This window comes from Schistocerca americana, chromosome 2, assembly GCF_021461395.2.
Source record: "Schistocerca americana isolate TAMUIC-IGC-003095 chromosome 2, iqSchAmer2.1, whole genome shotgun sequence".
Taxonomy (NCBI): domain Eukaryota; kingdom Metazoa; phylum Arthropoda; class Insecta; order Orthoptera; family Acrididae; genus Schistocerca; species Schistocerca americana.
The window spans coordinates 440,876,859-440,901,412 of record NC_060120.1 but is presented as its reverse complement, the minus strand read 5'-3'; the positions used below and the strand labels follow the sequence as shown (position 1 = coordinate 440,901,412).

The following is a 24,554-nucleotide window of genomic DNA, read 5'->3' as shown; positions in this document are numbered from 1 at the left end:
TTCCTGTCGATCTAATTTTTGAGACGTTTGTATTCCTTTTTGCGTGCTTCATTTACTGCATGTTTATATTTTCTCCTTTCATTAATTAAATTCAATATTTCTTAACGCTATTTTGTCGAAAGTCGACATGTTAAGAAACGTGGTTGTTGTACTTAAGGTTTATAATTTATATAAAAAACAGCTACCAGCCACATGTATGGTTTAAAAAGGTTTATTATCTTCAGACCATGACCGGTTTCGGATTTTTCTTTACAAATCCATCTTCAGATGGCAGATTACAAGCATTCTTAGTTGGACAAATTTTTTTTTGTGTTATTCGTTTGCTGCAGAGCTGTGTAGTTCCGCCTGACGAAATATTCATGCGTTCGAAAACATAAACGCGTGAATATTTCATTAGGCGGAACTACACAGCTCTGCAGCAAATGAATAACACAAACAAAACTAGGTCCAACTAAGAATGCTTGTAATCTGCCATCTGAAGATGGATTTGTAAAGAAAAATCCGAAACCGGTTATGGTCTGAAGATAATAAACCTTTTTAAACCATACATGTGGCTGGTAGCTGTTTTTATATAAATTATAAACCTTCAATATTTCTTCTTTTACCCAAGGATTTCTACTAGCCCTCGTCTTATTACCTACTTGATCCTCTGCTGCCTTCACCACTTCATCCCTCAAAGCTATCCATTCTCCTACTACTGTTTTTCTTTCCCCCATTCTTGTCAATTGTTCCCTTATGCTCTCTCTGAAACTCTGTACAACCTCTGGTTTAGTCAGTTTATCCAGGTCCCATCTCCTTAAATTCCCAGCTTTTTCCAGTTTCTTCAGTTTTAATCTACAGTTCATAACCAATAGATTGTGGTCAGAGTCCACATCTGCACCTGGAAATGTCTTACAATTTAAAACCTGGTTCCTAAATCTCTGTCTTACCATTATATAATCTATCTGAAACCTGTCAGTATCTCCAGGCTTCTTCCATGTATACAATCTTCTTTTATGATTCTTGAACCAAGTGTTAGCTATGATTAGGTTGTGCTCTTTGCAAAATTCTACCAGGCGGCTTCCTCTTTCGTTTCTTACCCCCAATCCATGTTCACCTACTACGTTTCCTTCTCTCCATTTTCCTACTGACAAATTCGAGTCACCCATGACGATTAAATTTTCATCTCCCTTCACTATCTGAATATTACTTTTATTTCATCATACATTTCTTCAATTTCTTCGTCATCTTCAGAGGTAGTTGGCATATAAACTTGTACTACTGTGGTAGGCGTGGGCTTCGTATCTATCTTGGCCACAATAATGCGTTCACTATGCTGTTTGTAGTAGCTTACTCGCATTACTATTTTCCATTACCCCTATTTGATTTTATGTTTACGGCCCTGTAGTCACCTGACCATAAGTCTTGTTCCTCCCGCCACCGAACTTCACTAATTCCCACTATATCTAACTTTAACCTATCCATTTCCCTTTTTAAATTTTCTAACCTACCTGCCCGATTAAGGGATCTGACATTCCACGCTCCGATCCATAGAATTCCAGTTTTCTTTCTCCTGATAACAACATCCTCTCGAGTAGTCCCCGCCCAGAGATCCGAATGGGGGACTATTTTACCTCCGGAATGTTTTACCCAAGAGGACGCCATTATCATTTAACCATACAGTAAAGCTGCATGCTCTCGGCAAAAATTACGGCCATAGTTTCTACTTGCTTTCAGCCATTCACAGTACCAGCACAGCAAGGCAGTTTTGGTTAGTGTTACAAGGCCAGATCAGTCAATCATCCAGAATGTTGCCCCTGCACTGAAAAGGCTGCTGCCCCTCTTCAGGAACCACACGTTTGTCTGGCCTCTCAACAGATACCCCTCCGTTGTGGTTGCACCTATGGCACAGCTATCTGTATCGCTGAGGCACGCAAGCCTCCCCACCACCGGCAAGGTCCATGGTTCGTGGGGGTAGGGCTGAAATTGGTAGCAAAAAAGAACAAAGAAATTCGTCAAACAGCCGTGCAAATTGAAAAGTTATTTTATTTTAATTTTTGCTACCAATTTCAGCATATTTTTGCTGAAACTGGTAGCAAAAATGAAATGAAATAACTTTTCAATTTGCACGGCTGTTTGATGAATTTCTTTGTTAAATTTTTCACGTCCACAATGGATCAACAGTGTCATTCAAAACAAGTGACACTGCCTCTTGAATATTAGTGTTGTGCTTTCCACAATAATCCTATGGTAGAGTTGGTGACAGGGACCCTACAATTGGTGCAACTTTACTGCACACGTACCTCAACCAACCACAGAACACAATTTTATATACACCTCCTTGGCAATGTCTCAGCGTTATTGCAGCTTTATAGACAACTACTTTTTTCACCTGAAGCTGTTTACGCTCGACAGTTGAAAGCTGAAAACAGCACTGCCAGCTGTAAGTTCATCTATTGTCACTCTACAGCATATCCCTGTCTTCCAGTGATTTCCACCTCTTCATGCACATAAGGAAGAGACTTGGTTCTCAAAGCTCTGACTCCAACAAGGAACTTCCAGATACTGTCATGGAGTGATTACAATCTCAGGTGACGCAAATTTGTAAATGCACTAAGAAATATCACACATGATTAAATCTGAATGATGATCATGTAGAGAAATAATAATAATGTGTAGTTTTAAGATGAACATTTGCATTAATGCTTTAATTATTGTGGAATTTTATTTTTACCTCAATGGAGGTTACTTTCCAGGCAGCCATCATAAACCACACACTGTTTTCTAATAAAAACAACATGATTAAGAAACTTACTGGCATTTGTGGCATACATATTTTCCCAATCCAACTGCTTTGGCTTTAGCATTACATTCGTGGCAGAGAGCACGTCCCTGATTGCGTATAAAGCCTAAGTCTGCCAATTCTTTGTCACACATCTCACAACGAAAACATCGAGGATGCCAGTTAGCATTCATTGCTTTAATTACACGTCCAATGACGAATTCACCTGGAGAACATTCAGGTAAAACAATGACAGGATTACACATTATTTACTATTCTACGACAATAATTTGAAGTAAGTTACATCACAATAAAAGAGAAGCAAATATTTTAGGAAAAAGCAAATTTACTATTTAAAAATCTACAAAGGACAAAAAACAGTAACTTTCATTATGCAGTTTTGTCTTATATTAATATTATATTCATTAATTTAAATGAAATGACAATAAAAGTCTTTCAGTGAGTTCTCTAATGTTCTCCGCCCTTCTCCAATTACTAAGTTACTACGAGGCCAGTACAGCAACAAAAAATGTGATATTTACATTAGCTTTGTTAAAGCAGCATTTCCACAATCATGTATGTACAGAGTGAAGGCACCATCTGAGCAGTGGTTCCTCATACTCAAACTGCTTGGGTCTGACTGGCAGCTGTTCATGTGGTGCCTCAAACTTGTCTTTTTTTTTCCAAACTACCTAACACTGTGACTCAGCACAGAACTGATCGTGTACAACAGCCATGCACATATCCTGTGAAAGGAGAAAGAAAGATCGATGGGCACAGAGTAGAGATAAAGAGATAGATAGAGAGATAGATAGGGGTATGGGAATGTGAGATTTCTTATCTTGTGTATGTCAGATCAAATCTTTGTCATTTAGCATGAAATCGTAGCATGACATTGCCAATATAACAACATATAATCTTTATTTTGTAGATTGGGATGTGGACATCTTGCAGAGAAATGGTTCACAAGCATAAAATATAAATAATATAAAAAACATGTGGTTTACATGCTTTCTGTAGGTATTGTAGAATAATTATAGGAATGCAAGTGAAGACTTCACCCTACACAACACCGAAAAATTTAATTTTTACTGCGAACACAGATAGATTGAAGGCAAAATGTTCACTTATCGGTACTTTATTCTAGAATTTATACCAAAATGTTACTTTTTTGATTCATCTTCAATGCACAGAGCCTCAGGATTACTCTTCCTAGCCGTGAAATGGAAACCACGAGAGTTGGGTAGTTGATGGCACTTCATAACTTCAGAATAATGGAACCCAATATTGCACAAACAGATATTCTGTGTTAACAGCAACCACTTGAGTCTACATCTACACTATACAAGCCACATATGGTGTGTTGAGGAGGGTACTTTGTGCATATCTGTTACTTTCCCCTTTTCTGTTCTGATTATGTTCTCAGGAAGAATGATTACTGGTAAGTCTCTGTGTGAGCTTGGATCTCTCATTTTATGAAATGATAATTAAATGGACACCCTAGCTGCAAACAGGCGTTGATGTACTTCATTGGGGACATGTTGAAAATGTGTCCCCCGACCGGGACTCGAACCCGGGATCTCCTGCTTACATGGCAGATGCTCTATCCATCTGAGCCACCGCGGGCACAGAGGATAGTGCGTCTGCAGGGACTTATCCCTTGCACGCTCCCTGTGAGATCCACATTCCCAACATGTCCACACCACTACATTCGTAGTGCGCCTAATAGATGTTTGCCCATCATACTCATTACTCATGGCAGATTAATCTACCAAGTCCCGTACGAGTTCGGGCATAGCGTGTGCGTTCGCACAAGAAGGTGAATGGCCGGGAAGCCATGTTTTAACTATATATGACGGTAGTATCTGTTCCCGAAAGAACAGTTACCGTGGAAAGCTGCATGGTCATCCACGGTAACTGTTCTTTCGGGAACAGATACTACCGTCATATGTCTCTCATTTTACCTATATGGTCCTTTGGTAAGATATATACGGAAAGAAGCAATATATTTGTTGACTCTTCTGGGAGCATATGCTCTTGAAACTTTAACAGTAAACCACAATGTGATGCTGAACACCTCTCTTGCAGAGCCTGCCAATTGAGTTCCTAAGTATCTTTGTGACAGACTGGCACTAAATAATTTGAAATGTGTTGCTCTTCTTTGGATTCTCTTGCTCACTTTGTTACAAAGTAATGGCCCTATAACATTCCCTCATGGTATATTCAAATTTACATTTACATCTGAAGATTCCTCTCTATTGAGAACAACATGCTGTGTTCTGTTCCCAAGAAATTTTTCAAGCCAATCAGACAGCTGGTCAGACAGTCCACATATTTCTTTCATTAGTTGGCAGTGTGGAACTGTACTGAATGCCTTCTGGAAGTCAAGAAACACGTCATCAATCTGCATGACAGTGCCTACTGCTTTCTGGGTCTCAAAGTGATTTACACAATTGCTGTTTTCAGAATCCATGTTGATTCCAACAGTGGAGATTTTCAGTCTCTAGAAATGTCATAACATGTGAGCATTAAACACGTTCTAAAATTTTACAGCAACCCAACATCAATGATATAGGCCCATAAATATATGCACCAGTTTGACAACCCTTCTTGAAAATGGGAATGACCAGCACTTTTTTCCAATCACTAGAAATGTGCTTCTCCAGCTACCAACTATACAGTACTTTCATACATCCTATGTAGAATCATACTAGCATCCTGTCAGGTTCAATGGCCTTTCCTCTGTTTTCACTATCGGTCATTCTGACTTTCAAGTGACTGTTTAAATGAGGCACCAGAATGCAATCTTCTACAGTAAAAAAATTATTTCCACCTTCTCTCTGTCATCCTCCGTTTTGAGACCATTACGATCACAGAATGCCTGGACAGATTGGTTGGTTTAAAAGAGGGGGAAAGGGACCAAACTGTTTGGTCATCGGTCCCTTGTTCCGAATAAAACAATGCCATAAGGGGGAGAATAAAACAAACGAGACGTACAACACAAAAGGCAAAGAAAGGTAAAACCACAAGAACGAAGGAACTGAACAAACACTAAAAGGAACAAAAGAGAACAACAAAACAACAAAGAGATGCAAGAGTACAACAGGAATGCAGATTACAGTGGTTGGCCGACTACGGGTATAAAAAGGAGAAGCCAGGCACTCTGCAACACATTAAAACCTCCACCTTAAACCAAGCGAGGAGGAGCAGTGGTTAGCACACTGGACTAGCATTCGGGAGGATGATGGTTCAATCCTGCGTCCGGCCACCCTGATTTATGTTTTCGTGATTTTCCTAAATTGTTTTGGGCAAATGCCAGGATGGTTCCTTTGAAAAGGCGCGGCCGACTTCCTTCCCCATCCTTCCCTAATCTGTTGAGATTGATGACCTCACAGTTTGGTCTCCTCCCCAAATCAAATCAAATCAACCCAACCCCCCCCCCCCCCCCTCCACCCTAAAAGTATTAAAAGTATTAGGGTGGAGGAAATAGAGGGACAAAGGACATGCGTGAAAACTTAGATCAAATGATAAAACCCACCCTCATGAATAGAACGTAAAACTAAAGCTGCTGTTGAGGATTGTCGCCCAATACCAAAGGTGGGGTGCTGGGAAAGGTAAAAGTCCGCCACAGAGGGGCTAAAAGTGGGCAGTCCAGCAAGAGATGGACGACCATCATTTGTGAGGCACAGTGACACTGAGGTGGGTCCTTGTGACAGAGGAGGTAACCATGCGTTAGCCACAGATGCCTAATGCTGAGCCGGCAAGAACAACTGATTCTCTGCGAGGGGCCCGCATGGGAGACTTCCAGACATTCGTAGTCTGCTTAATGACACGCAGTTTGTTGTGCGTACTGTTATGCCATTCCGCCTCCCAAATCCTAAAAACTCTGTAGCGTAAGACAGAACGCAGGTCATGTCTAGAGAAGTCGATCTTCATAAGCGGTTTCTGTGTAGCCTGTTTGGCCAGCCTGTCGGCAAGTTCGTTGCCTGGGGTTCCAACATGACCTGGGGTCCAGACATAGACCACTGAATGACTGGACCATTCCAGGGCATTGATGGACTCCTGGATGGTCCTTACCAAAGGATGTCGAGGGTAGCACTGGTTGATAGCTTGTAGGATACTCAGTACTCAGAAGAAACGACTCCCCAGGTCATGAACGGATGTGCTCAAGAGCACGAGATATAGCCACCAGCTCTGCAGTGAAAACACTGCAGCCCTTGGGCAAAGAATGCTGTTCAATATGTCCTCCATGGACATACGTGAAGCCGACGTGACCATCAGTCATCGAGCTATCGGTATAAACCACTTCATGGCCTCGGTACATATCAAGAATCAACAGGAAGTGGCAGCAAAGCGCTGCGGGGTTAACTGAGTCCTTAAGACCATGTGATAGGTCCAGGTGAAGCTGCGGCCTGGATGTACACCATGGAGGAGTACGTGAATGGACCTCAAGTATAGATAGAAAAGGCAATGACTGCAGTTCAGATAGAAGGGATTGGATGCAAACTGCAATTGTAAGCCCTGACCTGGGCCACTGATGTGGGAGATGAACCGCCGTGGGTGGGAAAAGGAGTAATTCGGATGCGCAGGAGAACGACAAACATGTGCAACGTAACTGGCGAGCAGTTGTGCACGCCTAATCTTCAATGGAGGGACACCAGCCTCCACCTGGGTGCTGAACACCAGACTCGTCCTAAAAGCTCCGTCGCTTGTTCAACGTCACAGTGGTGTGCCGTGTCGAGTAAACACAACACTGAGGGCTCCACCAAACCATAAACCACACTCCCATAGTACAGGCAGGATTGAACAAGGGCTCTGTGGAGCTGCAGCAGCGTAGAGCGTTCTGCACCCCAGTTGGTATTGCTCAGCCGGCGAAGGGAATTGAGGCGCTGCCAGCACTTCCATTTAAGCTGACGAAGGTGAGGAACCCAAGTCAATTGGGCGTCGAAAACCAGTCCTAGGATATTATGTTGCCAGGTGGTGTCATACACGTTTAGTAAATCAAAAAAGACGGCAACAAGGTGATGGTGTCTGGAAAAGGCTGTTCGGATGGCAGACTCGAGGGACACACGATTGTCAGTAGTAGAGCGACCCTGGCGGAAGCCGCCCTGGTATGGAGCCAATAGGTCACGTGAGTCCAGGACGCAACCTAACTGCCGACACACTATATGTTCTAGCAGGTTACAAAGAAAGTTGGTGAGGCTGATGGGCTGATAGCTATCCACATTAATCAGGTTTTGCCAGGTTTGAGCACTGGTATGATGGTGCTTTCCCACCACTGTGATGGAAAGACGCCATCACACCAGATCCAGTTGAAGATGACGAGGAGATGTTGCTTTTAGTCAGATGAAAGATGTTTAAGCACCTGACTGTGGATCCAATCCGGCCCAGAAAATGTGTCGGGGCAATGTGCAAGGGCATTGACAAGCTCCTATTCTGTAAATGGGGTGTTTAGGGTTCACTGTGGTGTATAGTGAACGAGAGGACTTTTCCTTCCATCCGCCATTTGAGAATGCAAATGGCTGGGGGTTATTCTCTGAAGCAGAGGCTCGAGCATAGTACTCAGCAAAGTGTTCAGCAATCGTGTTTGCGTCGGTAGATAACACACCATAGTTGGTAACACCAGGGACGGCTGCTGGGATCTGGTACCCAAAAACTGATCTTCATCCGGACTTGGGAAGGTGACGTATGGCAGCCAATAGTCGAGACATACCTCTCTCAACACTCCTGTTTCCACCTGCTGATAAGCTGGCGAACGAGTGCATGGAGCCGTTTAAAGGCTATTAGGTGCTCTAGGGAACAGTGCCACTTATGTCGCTGTAGAGCTCGCTGACACTCTTTAATTGCCTCAGCGACTTCCGGCGACCACCTAGGTACCGACTTTTGCTGGGGGCACCCCAAGGAACAAGGGACTGCATTTTCTGTCGCAGAAACGATTGTTGTAGTTACCTGCTCAACCACAACCTCGATGGCACCATGTGGGGGAGATTCAATGGTGACAGCAGAGATGAAGGCTTCCCAGTCTGCTTGTTGAAAGCCCATCTGGGTAGGTGTCTGTGAGCATGAGGCCGGGGGAGTGACAGGAAGATGGGGAATTGGTCACTACCACACAGGTTGTCATGTGCTCTCCAGTGGATACATGGGAGAAGTCCTGGGCTGCAAATTGGTAAATCAATGGCTGAGAAGGTACCACGAGCCACACTGAAATGTGTAGCGGCCCCACTATTTGAGAGGCAGAGGTCGAACTGAGACAGTAAAGTTTCATCATCTCTGCCTCAACCAGTAAGCACAGTGCAACCCCACAAGGGGTTATGGGCGTTACAATCTCCCAAAAGTAGGAAAGGTTTTGGGAGTTGCTCAATCAGTGCAGTTAATACATTCAGTGATACTGCATCATCTGGAGGAAGACATACAGTGTGATTCAAAAAGAATACCACAACTTTAGGAATTTAAAACTCTGCAATGACAAAAGGCAGAGCTAAGCATTATCTGTCGGCGAATTAAGGGAGCTATAAAGTTTCATTTAGTTGAACATTTGTTCGCCATTTCAGCCAATAAAGTTTTTGGTCCCTTTTTCTTCGAAGGTGCTACTGTAACTGGACTACAGTATCTGGAGATGTTAGAGAATTGGCTGTTCCCTCAGCTCGAACAAGAAGCACAACAATTCATATTTCAGCAGGATGGAGCGCCACCACATTGGCACTTATCTGTCCGTAATTACCTGAACGTCAACTACCCGAGGCGATGGATCGGCCGCCAGGCAGCCCTTGACAGAGCACTTCATCACTGGCCTCCAAGAAGCCCTGATCTTACCCCCTGCGATTTTTTCTTATGGGGGTATGTTAAGGATATGGTGTTTCGGCCACCTCTCCCAGCCACCATTGATGATTTGAAACGAGAAATAACAGCAGCTATCCAAACTGTTACGCCTGATATGCTACAGAGAGTGTGGAACGAGTTGGAGTATCGGGTTGATATTGCTCGAGTGTCTGGAGGGGGCCATATTGAACATCTCTGAACTTGTTTTTGAGTGAAAAAAAACCTTTTTAAATACTCTTTGTAATGATGTATAACAGAAGGTTATATTATGTTTCTTTCATCAAATACACATTTTTAAAGTTGTGGTATTCTTTTTGAATCACCCTGTACATTGCAGACAGTTATTTCCTGTGTTGTCCTTACTCTGACAGCCACAGCTTCAAGAGGGGTTTGAAGGGGCACAGTTTCACTACAGACTGAGTATAGGACATAAACGCGAACTCCACCTGACACACTATTGTATTCCCTACGGTTCTTGTAACACCCCCTGTAACCACGAAGGGCAGGGGTCCGCACCATCAGGAAGCAAGTTTCCTGGAGGGCAATGCAGAAAGTAGGTTTAAAGCTTAACAATTGCCGTAGCTCATCCAGGTGGTGGAAAAACCATCGCAATTCCACTGGAGGATAATGTGATCATGAGGCTGGGAAGGCACGGAACATTCAATGAGGCACCTACTTATTTCCTGAGCAGTCTATATCCATTGTGTCTGAGGGTCCAGCGAGATCTAGGTCCTCAGCAGACGCCTGAATCTCCACCCCATCCTCAGACGCAGAGCTTGTAGGTAGCAGTGTTGTGGGTGCTACCGCAATTACCTTGGCCTTTGGTGTCTTCTTTTTGGGTTTCTCTGGCTGCTCCTTGGGTTTCACTGGCTGGGAGGGCTTCACTGGCTGGGAGGGCTTCACTGATTCACTCTCAGGGTCTGAGGATGATCGCGAAGCCCTACAACCAGCCACTTTTGGGTACTGCAGCCACTGGTGGGTGTCACCTTTCCCACTAGCAGAAACCTGGGAAGGGAGTGACTCAAGGGACCCCTTCTTAGCGAGAGGAGCCGAAGAAGACTTACACTTCTCCAGCTGAGAAGTGGGGACTGGTGACCCCAATGGTTGTGGAGGCAGTGCTCCCGAGGTAGGTGGTGCAGGAGCAACAGGGAGAGAAGTGCCCCCCGCCATCATGGGGGCAGGTGTAGCCTTCTGGCTCTAAGAGCCAACTGGAATTCGTGGAACTGATGGGGCTACAACTGTTCCCGTAGTCGCAGCATAAGGGGAGGTCATAGCCACAAGATGGAGGTGCTAAAATTTCCTCTTAGCCTCAGTGTAGATCTGTCAGTCCAGGGTCTTATATTCCATGATTTTCCTTTCTTGCTGTAAAATCCTGCAGTCTGGCGAGCAAGGGGAATGATGCTCTCCGCAGCTGACACAGATGGGAGGCAGGGCACATGGAGTATGGGGATGAAAAGGACATCCACAATCTTGACATGTGATGCTGGAAGTACAGCGTGATGACATATGGTTGAACTTTCAGCACTTAAAGCACCGCTTCGGGGGAGGGATATATGGCTTGACATCACAGCGGTAGATCACCACCTTGACCATCTCGGGCAATGTGTCACCCTCGAAGGCCAAGATGAAGGCACCAGTGGCAACCTGATTATCCCTTGAAACCCTATGGACGCCCTGGACGAAATGAGCACCTCGGCGCTCAAAGTCAGCACGCAGCTCATTATTAAACTGCAAAAGAAGGTCCCTGTGGAATATAATGTCCTGAACCCTAGGAGGGGAATGATTTAGGGTCACACTTCCTTGCATTGTACTGAGACTTGGAACACTTAGAGGCTGCTGGTGTGTGATAACCAACTAGTGATGACATGGTATGCTTCATCGCATGTCATTCGCCCTGATGCCACCCACTCTGACCACGGCCCTCCCCACGAGCGCCAACCAGCTGCAGCATAGGCCACCTGGCAGGATGGCCATTGCCGGGAGTCCTGACGCCCCAGGGTGACGGGCATCTACTCCTTGGCATACATGGGGAGTTAACGGCGCAGGCATCAGCAGAGCGATCCCCGAGTGGTCAGGGGGCTACAACCAACAGGGTACACGGTGGCCCCACGACAATGGGTGGCTACTGTGCTGGATATCAGGTGCAACCAAGCAAACAAGTCAATATCATCGTCAGCACAGAAAATGATACCGCACAGCGGATGGAGAAAAACACACCCAGGAGGATGACTTCACCCAACAGCTGGAGAACGAGCAAAAGTGCGGATCGACATCGACGAAGGATGCAAGAGGTCTCAGCGCATGATGGACACATTGCACCATGTAAGGCGCCCTCCCCCAACTGTCTCTCTCTTCGGGAAAATTTGGAAAAATTGAGGTCAAACCCAACAGAGGACCATCACATAAAGGCTAAAATGTGTGAGACTCCTTTTAGTCGCCTCTTAAGATAGGCAGGAAAACCTTGGGCCTATTCTAACCCCTGGACTCGCACGGGGAGCCTGGACACATGGCTTAAATTTGTTTACTGATTTAATATTGGACCAAAACTTCTTAGCATTTTTTCCAAATCAATACATAAAATTTTAATTCTGAATTCACTGACTGCTTTATGCATAGCCCTCCTTACACTAATTTTGGCATAATTCAGTTTTTGGTTGTCTGAGAAGCTTTGGCTACGTTAAAATTTGCAGTTAAGCTCTCTTTGCTTTTGTTGCAGCTTTTCACAAGTTCTTCGAATCATGGTGGGTCTTCCCCATTCCTCATAACTTCACTGAGTACATAGCTGCCTAAGGCATGTAGTACAATGCTCTTGATACTTAACATTTTTGGTCCTGGAGAGGAATTTTTCTTGTTGACCGTTCTGGTGATCTGAAATCTGTTTTTGGCACTCTTGCTACACAAATGTATCTTCCTACCTTTCTTTATATTTCTATTTACAGCTGCACTGACTGATGCTGTAATGACCTTACACTCACTGATTCCCTGCTCTATGATGAGCTGAAAATGTCAGGCCCAATGGTGACCAGAGGGTCGAATATTTTATCTTACACAACTCTGTTTTCTAATTAGCTGCTTAAGATAGCTTCTGGACAAGGCATTTAGAACAATTTCACATGATTCCCTGTTCCTATTACTGGCCTTAACCATTTGAGTCTTCCTGTCTACAGCTGATAAGTTGAAGTCTTCACCTAATGCAACAACCTAACTGGGAAATTTATGTGAAATAGTCTCCAAGTTTCCCCTCAAATGTTCCCCCACTCATGGTCCTGAGGCAGGGAGTCTACAAAAACATCCAAGGACCATGTCTGATCCATCTTTATGTCTTAACACAAATTATTTCACATTCTGAATCTATACTAGTCTCATTAGATATTACCATATTTTTTATGGGTAGAACATGGTTCCACCGACAGTGCTCAATCTACCTTCGCAATATATATCCCCATAGGAATTTAGAATTTCTTTTCTATTAACATCTGATTTAAGCCAGCTTTCTGGCTCTAGCACAATGTGGAACTTGTTATTGTTTATAAGCAAGGCCTCTGCAGATGCTTCTGCAGTTAACTGATAATATACTTCCTGTACATTTGGTTTTCTGCAGCTTGAGAAATTACAAATATGTGATATTAATTATTATGTATTTGATGTAAGCTGCTTTTAGATTGTAGTTCATTTTATTGGGCTTCGACTAGTATTGGGCGTTTGACCATCATCAGCGGTATCTTTACTACACCAGACAAATCTCTCTTGTAACATGCAATTTATAGTACATAGTGCTTTATGTGTATGTCGTTTTCTATATCACAGTAATGTGAATTGCCTTATATAACACAAATTAGAAGGAACATTATATACAGTCTATGGCATAAAACAAATAATGATCTTTGCATGTACCATGATAGACTGCTACTTGCCATATAGTGGAGGTGTTGAGTCACAGGCAAGCAAAACGAAAAGACTGCTAGACATATAAGCTTTCAACCCAAAGGTGTTGTTCTGAATTACACAACATACACACACATATTACACAAATGCAACTCACACACACACATGACCAGTGTCTCTGGTTGCCGAGACATTATTCCATCCTGGATCTTCCATTGATTCATACATAATTATTAATGTGACATATTATTTTGTAAACAATTTCTTTCTTTTGTCTGCCATGATGAAAGTTGCTCTTTTTAATTGTTGGGGATAATGTTCTTCCTTGTCTGAAATCAGAATGCATGTTATCAGGCCTGTGGAGAACCATCTTTATCCTAAAACACACACATTTGCACTCCTTACTTACTCCACTATACTAGTAGCTGCTTCCTTTATGTAGTGCATACCTGACTTATTACGAGAGTCCTACAGTGCTGCATCTGACAGTGAAGATCACTAAATTCCCATCCAAGGATTTCACTGAATCGTCTGTGACTATGGTTTAAGTTTTCCTCTCAGCTGCAAACAAGAGGACTATGTTTGGTTCTGGGAATGAGGCTTTGAAATGCTAGCTCCGATTCCATCCAGTGAGTGAAGCTAGCTGTCTTCACTACATCTGTATACTCATTTTACAAGTCATTGCACATCAAAGGATACTTCATAGAAATGCTGCTTTCTGTGCATTTGTGTGTTCATGTAAAGTCTCTAATAGTCATTCTATATTCCTAGCACTACTATGACATACGTTCAGATAACAAAAGGCCGGCACTCCTCAAACTGTCCTCTTATTGCAACTGAACTTCTTACATCACATTCATTGGCATCTCCAACGCTCAAACAAATTACCACCTAACACTCCGGCTACTATACAGATCAGCCTGTCATCACAATCTTTACTACAATTACATTATCTCATCAAATTGTGTGTAGTAACCGAGGACTACCTTTGAACTCTGGCGACAGGTGTCATTCGTGCTGACATGAGCTACAATTTGCAGCTGGGTGCAGCCAGTGTGCTTATCTGATACCACTTTAATCTCCTCCTATCTTGGATGATACCCTCAATGAGCAAACAAAAGTAAACACTGGCCTTCCTTCCAAAGCTGCCCACTATTTCTCCATGAGACTCCATCACCTGCATACTGTTGGAACACTCAAAAACAAGCAACTCTACCCTCTGCATTTGTGCGGACCTATAAGGAAGATCGGCCCCAATCCCAACAGATGACGGCACCCATACTAGTTCAGATGTACTTTCAGCAGCAAGTAATACCTTGAACCTGTTTTAAGGCAAAACAGGACAGCCATGCAACAAGTACCCTCTTTCATCTTCCACCCAGAGATCCGCATCCTGCCACTGTTCAACATTCCCATCAAGTGAGTGTCAATCAGTCAGGACAAGTAAACCAGAAGGCTCCGCAAGATCATGGTACCAAGTGACTATAGACACCAGAGGTGACAAAACATTCATCTTCGGTGCCCCAAAACCACAGCAGGCCAGGGCAACTGCCTGAAGCCTGTCTGTGCACAGAGGGCAATTCCACTTGCATCCATACACAACAAATATAGTCCTTACCCAGCTCTAACCAATGTGATGTTTGTCTGTACTACAAAGCATATAAAACTAATTCATGCAGTCACTGGAGAAAATCTAAGAATTTCTGCTACACTACTTCTACATCTATGTCTACAAACACTTTCCATGTGACACTGCGTGGGGTGTAGGGGAGGGCTACCAATCATTTCCTTTCCCATATCATTCGCAAATTGAGCAAGAGAAAAATGACTGTCTATATGCCTCCATTCAAGCCCTAATATTCCTCCTCTTATCTTCACGATCCTTAGGCAAAATGTACAGTGGCAGCAGTAGAATTGTTCTGCAGTCAACTTCAAATACCAGTTCTCTAAATTTTTGCAATAGTGTTTCACAAAAAAAGAATCCTGTCTTCCCTCCAGTGATTTCTATTTGAGTTCACGAAGCATTTCCATAATACTCACGTGTTGATTGAACCTACCAGTAACAGATTTAGCAGACTGCCTCTGATTTGCTTTGATGTCTTCCTTTAATATGACCATGTGAAGTTCCCAAACACTAGAGCACTACCGAATAATGGGTCACACTAGAGTTCTATAAGTGGACTCCTTTACAGATGAACCACACTACTCTAAAATTCTCCCAATAAACCAGAGCTGAACATCTGCCTTCCTTATTACCATCCTTACATGCTCATTCCATCTCATATTGCCTTGCAATGCAACACACAGATATTTAATTATGTGATCGTGTCAAGTAGCACACTACTAATGCTGTATTTGAACATTTAAGAATTGTTTTCCCTACTCATCTCCATTAAAATTTTTCTACATTTAGAGTAAGCTGCCATTAATCATACCAACTTGAAATTTTGTCTAAGTCATCTTGTATCCTATATTCACTCAATGATAACAGCTTTCCATACACAATAGTATCATCGGCAAACAGCAGCAGACTGCTGCACAACCTATCTGTCAGATCATTTATGTATACAGACAATAAGAGCAGTGCTATCACAGATCACTGGTGCACTGCTGACAATACCCTTATCTCTGATAAATACTCACTGTTGAGGACAATAAGACTGGGTTCTTTTACTTAAGAAGTCATCGAGCCACTCCTGCATCTGGGAACCTACTCAACATGCTTGTACTTACACCTTGTTAAAAGTCTGCAGTGGGGTTCTGTGTCAAATGCTTTCTAGGAATATGGAATCTGCCTGCTGCTCCTAATCCAGGGTTCGCATACAGGACATTGCACAAGAAAAGGGCAAGCTCAGTTTCGCACAAGTCATACTTTTTAAATCAGTGCTGATTTGTGAGCATAAGCTTCTCCATTGCAAGGAAATTAATTATAAAGGGTGAATAAGGACGAAAGGTACATGCTTTGAGGGGTGATAGTATTAATGGTTCTGCCCAAAAAACTTCATACGGACATGTGCCTTATTCCAAATGGTTTCCAGAATAGAAAACATTGAATACCACTTTTGAATGTTTTCTTTAATAACTCAAAAACCACATCCTCCAAAGAACACACGTCACAGTACAAAACATTAAATTTTCTAAAAAAATGGTTCCATTTATTTTTTTATGTAGGACTAATAGCTGTTAGATACTGAAATTCTCACATGACACACATGCACTGTATAAATAAGTTCACACTTGGAATCGCTTACCACATTTTCCACAACATGGTGCAAATAAAACATGGAAGTCATGTTCGCAATACTTTCTTCCTTCAAACTCATAAAAAATACCTTCTGGAAATGGTCTGAAACATTGCGCACACCTAAAAAAAAATCATAATGCCAAAAATGAATCATTACTAATATGAACATGACAGAACAGCAGGAACCAAATTTTCCACTTCTTTTACTAATAAAGTTACAATGTGTACACATCATTTGAAATACATCAAAGTCAAATTTATCAATTCATTCTTAATTATTGAGGTTGATACAGAAAATGCAGCTCCGCCAGCTCTTGAGAAAAACAATAATTCTGAAGTTATGAATTATAAATTATTAAACTTGGTCACTGTTAAAAATTACTGTTTGTACTTTTATTTTATGTAATAACCAAAGTAATTCAGCATAACAATGAAAATAATCAATTTTTGACAAAATAATTTAATTGGACAGATAACAAGTCGACTCACCAAGCGGCGGCAGAACACACATATCACAGAAGGTTATAATTAGGCAAGCCTTTGGAGCCACTGGCTCCTCCTTCAAGTGGAATGGTTGAAGGGGAAGAAATAGGGTGAAGGAGAATGACTGGAGAGATCTGGAAAAAGGGGTAGATTTCGGGAAAGTCACCCAGAACCGTGGTTCACAGAACCGTGGTTCAGGGGAGACTTACTGGACGGAATGACAAGGAAAGACTGTATCGAACGAGATTTGCAAACCAGAGAACTTAAAGGTGGAAGACAGGGTAATATGTGAGAGACAGATTACTGCTTAAACATCATGCAAGAGTTAATCAGAATGAAAAGCAAAGTGCTTTGTACATAACAGAGGTGGGAGGGGGGTGATGAAAAATAGACAGGTAAGCAAATGAAAAATGTAGAAAACTAATACAGAGTGAAGGAAAGAAAAGTTACGGTGAAGAAATGTTGAGACGGAAGAAACTAACGTAAATTAAGGTCAGGTGGGTGGCAAGAACCAAGGACAAGTTGTAGCGCTAGTTCCCACCTGTGGAGTTCTGAAAAACTGGTGTCTGGGGGAAGAATCCAGATGGCGCATGCGCTGAAACAGGCATCGAGGTCATGATTGTCATATTGTAGAGCATGCTCTGCAATGGAATATTGCATGTTACGAGTATACAGCCTCTGCCTATGCCCATTCATCCTAATTGATAATTTGGTGGTCGTCATGGCAATGTAAAAGGGCAAACAGTGTTTACAGACAGCTAGTACATGACGTACCAGGTTGGTTGGTTGGTTAGTTGGTTTGTGGGATTGGAGGGACCAGACTACTAGGTCCAGCGGTCCCTTTTTCCATGAACTTTAAACACCCACAAAGAATAAGAACAAACAATGGAGATGACAAGATATGACACAGGACAAGAAAGACAGAGACCAGACAAAAGAAATTAAAATCACACCGAGTGTGACAGTGGTTGGCCGACCATAGAAACAAAAAAGGAAAAGTCAATCACCAAGAAACGCACCAAAAACCCCAGTCTAAAATTGTAGGTGATTAGTCCAAAAAGATGTGGACCACTGTCAAAGCTGACCCACAGCGACATAAAGGTGCGTCCTCGCGGCGCAATAAATAGCTGTGTGTTATCGAGGTGTGGCCAATGCACAGCTGGCAGAGGACAACAGAGTCCTTGTGAGAGACACGCAAGGAGGAGCACCATGCACCCGTAGCCGCTCTGATAGCCCGAAGTTTATTGGGTGAAGGAAGGGTGCTCCATTCTTCACCCCAGGCGCGAAGTACCTTCTGCCGCAAAACTGACCTGAGGTCACTCTCCGAAAGGCCAATCTCCAAGGCTGGTGCACCGACAGCCTGTTTGGCCAGCATGTCAACACATTCATTTCCCGGGAGGCCGACATGACCCGGGATCCACACAAAGGCCACAGAGCGGCCGCAACGGGCAAGAGTGTGGAGGGACTCCTGGATAGCCATCACCAGACGAGACTGAGGGAAACACTGGTCGATAGCTCATAAAACACTCAGGGGGTCATTACAGATAATGAAGGTCTCACATGAGCAGGAGCGGATACTCCAGGGCGCGAGAGATGGCGACCAGCTCGGCAGTGAAAACACTGCAGCCAGCTGGCAAGGAGTGTTGTTCATAATGATACCCTAGAGTAAGAGCATAACCGACACAACCAGCAACCATCGAACCGTCAGTGTAGACAACGTCAGAGCCTTGAAATGCAGCAAGGATTGAAAGAAAGTGGTGGCAGAGGGCCTCAGGAGGGGCTGAGTCCTGCGAGCCCTGTGTCAAATCAAGCCAAAGGCATGGGCGGGGCACACTCCACAGGGGTATGTGCAGAGGGGCCCGGAAAAGAGGTGGGAGAGGGAAAATCTCAAGCCCAGAGAGAAGAGCTCTGACGTGAACCGCAATCGTACACCCTGACTGGGGCTGCCGTTCTGGAAGATGGACAACCGACTGAGGGAACAGGAGACGATAATTGGGATGCCCGGGCAAACTACAAACGTGTGTAGCATAAGCAGCCAGTAATCTTTGGCACCAGAACTGCAACGAAGGGACACCTGCCTCCTCAAGTATGCTGTTGACAGGGCTTGTCCGGAAAGCTCCAGTGGCGAGTCAGATCCCACTGTGAAGGATGTGGTCCAGCAATTGCAATGTGGAAGGAGATGCCGAACCGTAAGACAGGCTCTCATAATCTAGACGGGACTGAATTAATGCCTGGTACAGTCGTAGCAGGGTAGACCAATCGGCACCCCAGCTGGTGTGACGCAAGCAATGGAGAGCGTTAAGGTGCCGCCAGAACATCTGTTTAAGCTGCCAAATAAGAGGGAGCCAAGTCAACTGGGTATCAAAAACCAATCCCAAAAACCGATGCGTCTCCACCACAGCAAGAGGTTCGCCGTCAAGATAAAGCCGTGGCTAAGGGTGAACAGTGCGTCGCTGGCAGAAATGCATAACGCAGGTCTTGGCAGCTGGAAACTGGAAGCCATGCGCTACAGATCAAGACTGCGCCTTGCGGATAGCACCCCGCAGTTGCCGTTGAGCAGCTGCAATGACAGTGGAGCTAAAGCAAGGCAGAAGTCGTCAGACGTTACCACCGCCGCAGCTAGCCCATTAATTGCAATTAAAAAGAGGCAGACACTTAAGACAGATCCTTGCAGTACCCCATTCTCCTGAACTCGCGAAGAACTATGGGAGGCCACAAATTGCACGCGGAAGGAACGAAGCGACAGAAAATTTTGTATGAAAATCTGGAGCGGACCCCGAAAACCCCAACCATGAAGTGTAGAGATGATGTGATGTCGCCATGTCGTATCGTATGCCTTCCGCATGTCAAAAAAGATGGCGACCAGATGCTGACACTGGGCAAAGGCCGTACGGATGGCAGACTCCAGGCACACCACATTATCGGCGGCAGGGCAACCCTTACAGAACCCACCCTGAGATGGAGCGAGAAGGCCCCGCTGTCCACCTCCAATGGGTGCTTGCGAGGTTTCAACAGTGGATGCGATCTGGCCTGGGAGCCGTATCACAGCAAGTGGCTAGGGCACTTTGGAATTCCCACTCACTGAATGGAGCATTGTATGATTCAGGATGTCACGTGTGAAATGAAATGCTCCAACATTCCAACCGCTCTTTCAGGGAGTGGAAGGCCAGTGGGTAATTCGCAGAAGCAGAACTCTGAGCAAAATGCTCTGCTAAGTGGTTTGGAATTGTGTTGAGTCAGTACAGAAAGCTCCATTCAGTGGAACCGCAGGTACACTGGCGAGGGTCCGATAGCCATAGAGTCGCCTGATCTTGGCCCAAACCTGCGATGGAGAGGTACGTAGGCCAATGGTGGAGACATACCTTTCCCAGCACTTCTGCTTATGTTGGCGAATGAGGTGTTCCAATGAGGGATGCCACTTTGTGACGCTGGAGTGTCCGCCTGCTATCTCTAATCGCCTCGGCGATCTTGGGCGACCACCAAGGCACAGTCCTCTGCCGAAGGGATCTAGAAGAACAGGGAATGGCAGATTCTGTGGCAGTAATGATGCCAGTGGTGACCGAGTGAACCACCGCATCAATGGCATCATTGGTAAGAGGCTCAATAGTGGCAATGGAGGTGAACTAGTCCCAGTCAGCCTTATTCACAGCCCATCTGCAGGGGCGCCCAGAAGAGTGATGCTTTGGCAGTGACAGAAAGATCGGAAAGTGGTCACTACCGCACAAGTCATCATGCACACTCCCTTGGACAGATGGTAACAGGCTAGGGCTGCAGATCGAAAGGTCGATGGCTGAGTACATGCCATGTACCACACTGAAGTGTGTGAAGGCACCAGTATTTAAAAGAGAAAGGTCGAGCTGTGACAATATTTGCTCAACGATGCTGCCTTGTCCTCTTGCCACTGATCCACCCCACAGAGGATTATGGGCACTGAAATTGCCCAGTAACAAAAAAGGTGGCAGCAATTGGTCTATCAGCCCAGCCAAGACATGCTGTGGGACATCACCATCCCGTGGAAGATAGAGACTGCAGACCAGTTGCAGCCTGAGGTGTTCACACCCGAACAGCGACAGCCTCTATAGGTGTTTGTAGAGGGACAGACTCGCTGTAAAGAGAGTGAAGGACGTAGATGCACACACCACCACATACCCTCTCATAAGCCCGGTTCTTATAACAACCCCGATAGCCACGGAAGGCGGGAGTTCGCATCACCGGAAACCAAGTTTCCTGAAGAGCAAGGCAGAGGAAAGGGTGAAGGCTGAGAAGTTGTTGGAGCTCAGCAAGATGGTGGAAAAACCGCTGCAGTTCCATTGGAGGATGACATTGTCCATGGTCAAGAAAGGTGTGAAGGGACCGAGGAGGCAGATTACGCCATTGGGTCACCTGCTGCCACCGACTGAGTACCGATGGGAGTGACATCCATCACGTCTGAGGGACCGGCAAGATCTAGGTCCTCAGCGGACGCCAGATCTCCACCGCGATCTCAGATGCAGAGCTTGTAGGTAGCAGTGGAGTGGGTGCCACCACCATTTTCTTGGTCTTAGGGGTCTTTGATTTCAATTTCTCACGCTGTTCCTTCAGTTGCCCTTGCTGGGAGGGCTTCTTTGATTCAGTCTCTGGGACTGAAGAAGGACTGAGAAGCCCTACGACCAGCTACCTGGGGCTTCTTCAGCCCCTGACAGGTGTCTGGTTTGCCACTGGTAGGAACCTGGGAAGGGAGTGACCCAAGGGATCCCTTCGTAGCGAGAGAATTCGAAGAAGACTTATGCTTCTCCGGCTTAGAAGTGGGGACTGGTGTCCCCGATGGTTGAGGGGGTGCTGCTCCCGAGGTAGATGGTGCGGCAGCAACAGGGAGGGAAGTGCCCCCCACCATCAAGGGGGCATGTGTGGTCCTTCGGCTCTGAGAGCTGACTGTATGTGGTGCAATGGATGGAGCTGTAACGGGAGTGACAACAGTGGCGGCATAAGATGACGTCATGCGCACAGGATGAAGCAGTTCAAATTTCCATTTAGCCTCAGTGCAGGTCAGTCGGTCCGGGGTCTTGCATTCCATTGTTTTCCGTTCCTTCTGTAGAATCTTACAGTCCGGCAAGCAAGGGGGATGGTACTCTCCGCGGCTCACACAGATGGGAGGTGGGGCACATGGAGTATCGGGATGGGATGGACGACCACAATCACGACATATGAGGCTGGGAGCACAGCGGGAAGACATATGGCCAAACTTCCAACACTCGAAGCACCGCATCGGGTGAGGGATATATGGCTTAACATCACAGCGGTAGACCATCACCTTCATCTTCTCAGGTAATGTGTCACCCTCGAAGGCCAAGATGAAGGCACTGGTGGCAATCTGATTATCCCTCGGACCCCGGTGGACGTGCCGGATGAAATGGACACCTCATTGCTCTAAGTTGGCACGCAGCTTGTCATCGGACTGTAAGAGAGGATCCCAGTAGAAGATAATGCCCTGGACCATATTTAAGCTTTTATGGGGCGTGATAGTAACAGAAACATCCCCCAGCTTCTTACAAGTGAGTAATGCCCGTGACTTGGCAGAGGATGCTGTTTTTGTCAAGACTGACCTGGACTGCATTTTTGACAAGTCCTCCACCTCCCCAAACTTGTCCTCTAAATGCTCTACAAAGAACTGAGCCTTCATGGACACAAAGCTCTCGTACAGACTAGATACCAGGGCAAATACGTCTCGCTGTCATTCATAGCCTTTTGTTCCTCCCATGGTGTGGCCAGGGAGGGGAATGATTTGGGGTCATATATGTTTGCATTGAAGTGAGCCCTCGGATGCTTAGAGACTGCTGGTGGTTGTCCACCAGCAAGAGAAGATGTGCCACGCTTCATTGCGTGTCATCCACCCTGATGCCACCTACTCCGACCAAGGGCCCTCCCCACGGATGCCACGCAGCCACAGCAAGGGCCACCTGGCAGGATGGCCATTGCCAGGAGTCCCAATCCCCAGGGAGATAGGCATCTACTCCTTGGCATACGTGGGGAGTTAACGGCGCAGGCATCAGTAGAGTGATCCCTGTGTTGTCAGGGGGCTACAACCAACAGGATACATGGCGGCCTCACCACAATGGACTGGCTACTGTGCTGGATATTAGGCGGCAAGTGGTCCATGGTCGTCGTCAGCGCAGAAAGCGACACTGCAGAGTGCATGGTGGAGATCGCACTCAGAAATGTATCCTCACCCAAGAGATGGTGAGCGAGCGGGACTGCAATGCAACGACAAATAAGCTGGCTAAAGGTCTCAATATACGATGGACACAACGCACCAAGTAAGGTGCCCTTCCCCAATTGGCTTGCTCTTCGGAATAATTTTGATATATGGTGGTCAAACCCAAGAGGGGACCATCACATAAGGGCCGAAATATTTTTCAGAACTCTGCATGTGGGAACTAGCATTCTAGCATTACAACATGTTCTTGGTTCTCACCACCCAACTGGCCTTATTTTATAGTAGTTTCTTCCGTCTCAGCATTTCTTCACAGCAACTACTCTTTTCTTCACTCTGTATTAGTTTTCTGCATCTTTGATTGTCTTACCTGTCTATTATTCACCAAACCCCTCCCACCTCTGTCACATACAGTGCACTTAGCTTTTCACTCTTATTAACTCATGCATGATGTTTATGGAGTAATCTCTGTCTTACATATTACCCTGTCTTCCACCTTTAAGCTCTCAGGTTTGCAAATCTCATCCGATGCAGTCCCCAGCAATCAGTCTTTTCTTCTCATCCTGTCTGGTAAGTCTCTCCTGACGCACGATTCTTGGTGACTCTCCCAAATCTACCCCTTTTTCCTAGACCTCTCCAGTCCTTTCCCTTCACCCCTCTTCCTTCCCCTTCAACCTTCTGTCTGAAGAAGGAGCCATTGGCTCCAAAACTTTGCCTAATTATAACCTCCTTTTATGTGTGTGTTCTGCCACCACTTGGTGAGTAGATTTTTCATCTACACAATTAAATTACTAAGAAATTAAATGGAAATACAGGCAAATAAACTTACATCTTTATCCACAAATAAAACTAAAGAGACAGGTTGGATGAAGCTGCAGATATTGAAAAGAATGCTTCATTGCAAATTTCTCTAATGTGAGTACAAGCGTACATTAAACTGTTGTGTGAGTCAATTATAAGCCCATTCCGCTACTCCATCACTCATATTTGGCAGTGTGAACATGTTTTTTATGACCATGTAAATTATGTCTTCATCTCACAAAAGTTCATATTACTTAACAGCAGCAGCTTAGCAATTTTTTTTTTTTTTTAAATTTTACATAAATGGTCACATCCTGAATAATGTTTCACATTAAATAAAATCTTGAATTTTATCAATGCATACACCACCG

The 24,554-nt window shown here is 44.8% G+C and overlaps 1 protein-coding gene and 1 non-coding gene across 2 annotated transcripts in view; both read right to left on the bottom strand.

Annotated features, from left to right (window-relative positions):
* LOC124595482 (LIM and senescent cell antigen-like-containing domain protein 1) overlaps positions 1–24,554 on the bottom strand; it is a 76,561-nt gene that overhangs the window by 35,634 nt on the left and 16,373 nt on the right. The window contains exons 4-5 of the mRNA XM_047134243.1: positions 16,717–16,829; positions 2,795–2,987 (exon numbers count right to left, since the gene is read on the bottom strand). Coding sequence (XP_046990199.1) covers positions 2,795–2,987; positions 16,717–16,829 — 306 coding nt within the window. The remainder of the gene's footprint in view (positions 1–2,794; positions 2,988–16,716; positions 16,830–24,554) is intronic.
* Trnat-ugu lies at positions 4,314–4,387 on the bottom strand. Its single transcript has one exon. It is a non-coding gene; the product is annotated as a tRNA-Thr (tRNA).